The sequence below is a fragment of the Melospiza melodia genome, unplaced genomic scaffold, assembly GCF_035770615.1.
Source record: "Melospiza melodia melodia isolate bMelMel2 unplaced genomic scaffold, bMelMel2.pri scaffold_37, whole genome shotgun sequence".
Classification (NCBI taxonomy): domain Eukaryota; kingdom Metazoa; phylum Chordata; class Aves; order Passeriformes; family Passerellidae; genus Melospiza; species Melospiza melodia.
This window is the reverse complement of record NW_026948690.1, coordinates 3,019,058-3,025,488: the sequence shown is the minus strand read 5'-3', so window position 1 is coordinate 3,025,488 and position 6,431 is coordinate 3,019,058. Positions and strand designations below refer to the sequence as shown.

Sequence of the window (6,431 nt, the reverse complement as noted above, 5' to 3'; positions counted from 1 at the left end):
AATCTACCTTCTAAAACAAGGTGCACACTATAAATAATCTACTGACTTCTGTGAATACCAATAAACTTGATTACAATCTGCACAATGCAAAGCTACTCATGCATAGCACTTATCATTATCCCTTTTGCAAACATAACAAGGAAGTGAATATAAGTAAGGACCAGTATAAAAGTCTGGTTCTTCAATCTAAAGCAACTAATTCAATGGTGGTAATCGCAAAGCCTCTTCAGCTTTTTTACTATATGAGGCTAATAGTTCAAGCTCTTTCTTTAATACAAGGCGTATCTTATTTCATAATCGTAGTTCTTGTTCGTTATCCTCCTCAACAACTATATCCTCTCGAGGGTCCCACAACTGTAAAATTGTTCTAATCATAGAAAATTAATTAGCAATCACTGATATCCTTATTCAAATGAGACCGTTCCCTTTTTGCCTTCTTTTTCTTATCTGTCTTCAATCTTGCTGCTCTTGATTTTACTGGTCTTGCCACTTCCAAACTCAATTTTTGCAACTTGTCAATGCAGCAATCTAATGCCCTATCAGGATCCCCTTTGAAGGGTCTTACTATTGAATGCTGTGTTAAAGGCACTAATTTCCTACATCTTATAGAAACTATACGTGATTTACTTTGAACCTTAATTCTATTCACAATACATTGTACCTCCCATCGATAATAAGCAAGAATTTTCTGTTCAGGAGACTCATAAAGATTTAAAGCTATATATGCGTTTTGCCCTGTTTGTCTCCATAATTCATCTTGCCAGCTTTTGCCCCACATGTGCTCGTGTTCACAAGTGTGACACCACAAATCCCACAATAATGATTGTTCTATCCAAAAAGTTCTTTCACAACCCCCACAACGTAGAGCTATCCAGGCAGCACAATGTGGATTGTGACAGTCAAGACAATGTTCTTTCACTGGATTTGTTAAGTGAAAAGTTGATAATGAGTCAATAAAACCAATCAACTCCTGGGCTGTCCGGGAGTGACGTGTCAGTGCTCTGTCCACCGCTTCTGAGTACTCCTTCAATTGTAACAGTAGTGGTTGTAGGACTAGAAGCAGTTTCTTCCCCAGTCGCTCCCTGTCCTCTTCCGTAAGGCGATCCACCAGAGGCTGCATCAAAAACAGGTTTAGTCCACTTAGCAGGCACCCACAAAGGCCCTGTAGGTGAGGAAACACAAAGATACTCTTGACTTCAATATAATACTTTTGCAGGTTTTTCCCATAATCTTGTACTCAGGTTCTTATACTTAACCCAGACCTCTGTTTCCTTAGTATTTTCCTGACCTGACTTCGGATGATGTTTCATTGTGGAGGGGTATCATCTTCCCCAAAAATGCATAAATGGTTAATCACATACAAAACTTTAGCCAAACATGCTTGTGTTTGATGATGGAAATAGAGGCCAATGTTGTGGCCACGCTTCTGGAGAAATAGTGCTGGTATCTGCTCTTGTATCTAATAATCTATAAAGGGTTATGCTTTGAGGCTCATAAGTAATTTCAACTTTTTGCTTTGGTCTATTTTGTAAATCCACAGTTAAAAGTGTAACACCAGTAGAGCCAAAACCTTTTTCATCCCGTGTTTGCCCAGTAAATGATTGTATTCTCGATGTCATTTGTGACAGTGGTATGAATTGTGCAATGCGTTGTCCTTTTGTAATTTTAATCGGAGGATAAAGGGTGTAAACCATGATTTGTATTTCTCCTGTAAAATCCGCATCGATAACACCAGGCAAAACAAATAATCTCAACATAGTTGTAGAGGAACGTCTTAGCAATAATGCTCCACATGTTTGTCTATTTAATATAAGAGGGCTTTTTATTTTAGTTGGTATCCTCTCAGGCCGGTTCGTCATTAGTGTGATGTCTACTGCTGCTGATAAGTCCAAACTGAGGCTCCCCCCGCCGAAGCTGTAACTGGAGTTGGTTCACTCGGGGGAAGCGGTGGAGGCAAAGCTGGTGGCGGAGGCAAAGCTGGTTTGCTCTTACTTCTACCATCTGACTCGCCCTCCCCCTCTGACAGGAAGGGTGCAGACAGTTCCACTGTGCTTATAGGAAAATCCTCCACACCACTTTGCTGGGGACCCTTAGGCATAAGTATCTTAGTTACAGAAGGTGCCAGGGGATCATCTTCACGACCATACCCTATTATGAGCTTCTGTTGCCCTTTCTGCTGCCTTTCTCTCAGAGACCTGCTGAAGTAACGTGTTATACACCACCCGCCATAACTTTCCTAATTTCTTTGCTGACTTATCATCGTCTAACACTGTATCCCACAGTATTTCCCCAAACTTCTTCCACTCTGCTAGCTCATGAACTGTATGAGGGTTAGAAAAGATACCCTTAGCATGGCCATAAGCTAATAACCCTGGTAATTCCCTTTTTAAATCTATCCCTTTTATCCCTCGCCGCTCTAAATACGCGGCGAATAAATCATATGTCGCTTGCCTATCCATACCTATTAATCAGCGCGCGCTGTTGCAGCTCTCCAGGCTCCCGCGACACGTATTGTCTTGATTCACCGTTGTGAGCACCAAGGTTGCTTCAAATTCTGGCACCGTTCCGGCTGCAAGGACCCAAACCCAACTTCCTCGACCGTGGCGTAATCCCCTTTTCCTTTTAATCCGAGAAAAAAGGGCAGAGATTCGGCTTTGCCCGCATTCTCCACCATTTCTCGACAGAAGGGAACCAGGACATCAATTTGATCATCACAGGCCCAATTTTATCGATCAGTACAGCAGGTTAAATACAGTTCATAATAAGCTTCATACATATTGCAAAAGTTGAGCTCAGGATTGGTCAGTTACATATCAGCACCTACGCCTACTTCTGCATTCCTATGGTTCTACTTTTGATACTTTCTACATATTCTCAGGATATATTCAGGAATAATCTCTACTCCCTATCCTCATGTTGCAGCAAGGTCACTGCTGACCTTTCCTTTCAGCTTGCTGACTGCTGACTTTTCTCCTTCAGCTTAACCAGCGGCAATATGTCAGTATGGCCTTTCTCAGCTAACCAATTATTAATAATACTCTCCACAGATGATGTCTATCTAAAACAGGACATTTAATTTTCCTAGCTATTGTTGTATTGTTAATTGTCTCATGTATGTTTAGATGCTTTTAGAAAGTCTTACAAAATTCTTTCAGTTTTGTCTTTGTTGGAAAACAGAATGAGGGAAGAGGATACCCAACACAGGCTCCTCATGGACTCCTTGGAGGAGAGAACTGGAGGTCCGGAATGCACAAAAACCTCTCAGACACTCAATTTTGGAAGGAAATTCCTTAAAAATACCTAAAAGTATACTTAAATCCTAAAAGTACCTTAAAAACCTTGAGTATCTCAAGCCATTAATGAGCCCCACTGAGTGTCAGTACAAAGCTCTCCATGGACTCATTAAAGCAGATAATTGGGGCCATGATTGTAAAACCTCTGACACAGTGTGTATCAAAAGGGAAACACCAAGTACCTTAAAATAACTGAAGTACCCTGTAGTATTAATGAGCCCACTGAGTGTTGTTACTGACAAAGCCTCTCCAGGGAATAATTACTGCAGATAATTGGAGGCCATGGTTGCACAAACCTCTCAGAGACTCCAAGGCAAAAGCCAAACCCAAAGTTCTTTAAAAAACCTGCAGTCCATGGGAGCATGAAGGAGCCACCAGGGCCATTCCTGAGCAAGACTCCCCAGGGACTCCTTCCAGCAGATCCTTGAGGCCACTGGGATGTAGGCTAGGGGGGGATGCTGAGGGCAGGACAAGGGGCTGACAGTGCCCAGCCTGGCTGGGGCTGTGCCAGGAGGCCCCAGGGCCTCAGGACAAGGTGTCTCCTCCCAGCCCTTGGTGGCACAGACCCTGCTGTGCCCCAGGGCACCAAGACTTGGCTTCTCCTTGTCCCCACCTGTCATCACTGCCTCCAGGTCTCTGCTCTGCCTGGGGCCTGGGGACACTTTCTCAGTTGTGTCCCTCAGTGGGACCCATTAAAAGTCCAAGAAACTTTGGAGTTGGATTCTGGCTTGGAGTTCTGGTGGGGTTTCTTCAGCTCCCTCTCAGGGACTGATGTTCAGGGCCTGAACGCAAAGCCCCAGAGGCTCATTAAAGTCCTGGTACTGTATTCTGTGCTGATGAGCTGGGCAGGGCTCCTGGCACAGAGGCAGCTCCTGGTAACCAAGAAGAGCTTCAAAAGCACATTTCTCTTGATGAGCAGCTCTTCTGCCAGCCCAGCAGGGCTGGGGCACTGCCAGTAGCCACCCCGGGCACAGCACAGAGGCACAGAGAGCTTCAATCAGTCAGGGCTGGGAAGGTGCTGAGAAGTGCCTGGGGCAGAATCACTGCCAGCCCTTGGCACAGGAACCTCTGGCTGCAGGACAATGCAGCTGCAGCTCCTGGAGCCATCTCCTGCAGCTGGAACATCCCAATGCCTACAGACCCTGTGAGTACATTCTCTGATTGTCTCTTGTGCAGAGCAGCCGGGGTGCCTAGGGCTGTCGTGCAGAGCAGGGTCCTGCAGCCCAGGGTGCTGTGATGGGGCAGGGACTCTGCTGCCAGCCAGGGACAGCTCTCAGCCATCCCTGGCAGCTGCTACCAGCACTGGGGGACAAGATATGGGGGGCAGGAGACAGCTGGTCAGGCTTGGAAGTTTTCTCCTTGTGTGGGGTGGATGCTGCATTGTTCAGGACTGCTCCCAGCACGGTATTAAACTGCTGAACATTTGCAAATAGAATATGCAGGGAGCACAGCAAGGCAGGGGCTGCATAAAAGAGAAAATCATGCTTTTTATTCTACTACTCTGGGTTACCTGGATGGGAGGTTGCACATAGATATTAATCTCTCAGTTCACATTTAGAAAAAAAATAGTTATCTCAGATGTGAATAAACAAGACGCTGACGAAAATCAGCACAGGGCCCCTAACAGGCGGCATCTTTGTCACTTTTCCAGTCTCCTCAGGGTTGCTCTGACGTTGCCATCAGAGCCTGCAGAGCCAGAGCTGCCCCTGGGCAGTGCAAGTGCTGGGAGGGGTCTGCAGGGAAGAGCTGAGCCCCCGGGCTGGGCTGGGCTCTGGCAGCACTGGCAGGGCCCAGCCCTGGGCACAGGGAAGCAGCTGCTGGCAGGGACAGCTCCAGGCAGCAGAGCCCTGAGCAGGCAGTGGGGGGAAAGTTCCCCCAGGCTGTGCTGGGATATTACAAGTCCTCTCCAAACCCAAGTATTCTATGAGTACTTTTTTTACAGATCCCCATGCAAAGACACAGAAAATGTCCAACAGCAGCTCCATCACCCACTTCCTCCTGCTGGCATTGGCAGACACGCGGCAGCTGCAGCTCCTGCACTTCTGCCTCTTGCTGGGCATCTCCCTGGCTGCCCTCCTGGGCAACAGCCTCATCATCAGCGCTGTAGCCTGCAGCCACCACCTGCACACGCCCATGTTCTTCTTCCTGCTCAACCTGGCCCTCAGCGACCTGGGCTCCATCTGCACCACTGTCCCCAAAGCCATGCACAATTCCCTCTGGGACACCAGGGACATCTCCTACCCTGGATGTGCTGCTCAGGTCTTCCTGATTTTCTTCTTCATGTCAGCAGAGCTTTGCCTCCTGACCATCATGTGCTATGACCGCTACGTGTCCATCTGCAAACCCCTGCACTACGGGACCCTCCTGGGCAGCAGAGCTTGTGCCCACATGGCAGCAGCTGCCTGGGCCAGTGCCTTTCTCTATGCTCTCATGCACACAGCCAATACATTTTCCCTGCCCCTGTGCCATGGCAATGCCCTGGGCCAGTTCTTCTTTGAAATCCCACAGATCCTCAAGCTCTCTTGCTCACAGTCCAACTTCAGGGAACTTGGGCTAATTGCTGTTAGTGTGTGTTTAGCATTTGGCTGTTTTGTGTTCATTGTTTTCTCCTATGTGCAGATCTTCGGGGCTGTGCTGAGGATCCCCTCTGAGCAGGGACGGCACAAAGCCTTTTCCACCTGCCTCCCTCACCTGGCTGTGGTCACCCTGTTCATCAGCACTGGGTTTTTTGCCCACCTGAAGCCCCCCTCCATCTCCTCCCCGTCCCTGGATCTGGCAGTGTCAGTTCTGTACTCGGTGGTGCCTCCAGCCCTGAACCCCCTCATCTACAGCCTGAGGAACCAGGAGCTCAAGGCTGCAGTGTGGAGACTGATGACGGGATGGTGTCACAAACATTAACCGTCTGGCCAACTTGTGCTACTCACTTGTAATAAAAGCCATCTTTGATACTCCTTTTCGTTTTCATTTTGGAGGTTCTTTACTGTTGTTTTCATTTTTTTCATATTTACACAGAGAAATGTCCCTTTTTCTGCTATTTCTCATTTTATTTCTCTCCACCTTCCCTGTGGTCACAGACTGTGCCAATGTGTAGCTATTCCCTTGCTGGGTTTTTAAGGAACTAAAGGATCTCCCAGCCAA

The 6,431-nt window shown here is 47.3% G+C and overlaps 1 protein-coding gene across 1 annotated transcript; it reads left to right on the top strand.

Annotated features, from left to right (window-relative positions):
* Positions 1-5,321: 5,321 nt before the first annotated feature.
* Positions 5,322-6,191, top strand: LOC134434460 (olfactory receptor 14A16-like; the record flags this gene model as incomplete). Its single annotated transcript, XM_063183113.1, has 1 exon — positions 5,322-6,191. A coding segment is annotated over one exon (870 nt), but the record flags the coding sequence as incomplete, so codon positions are not given.
* Between the last annotated feature and the right edge of the window lie 240 nt (positions 6,192-6,431).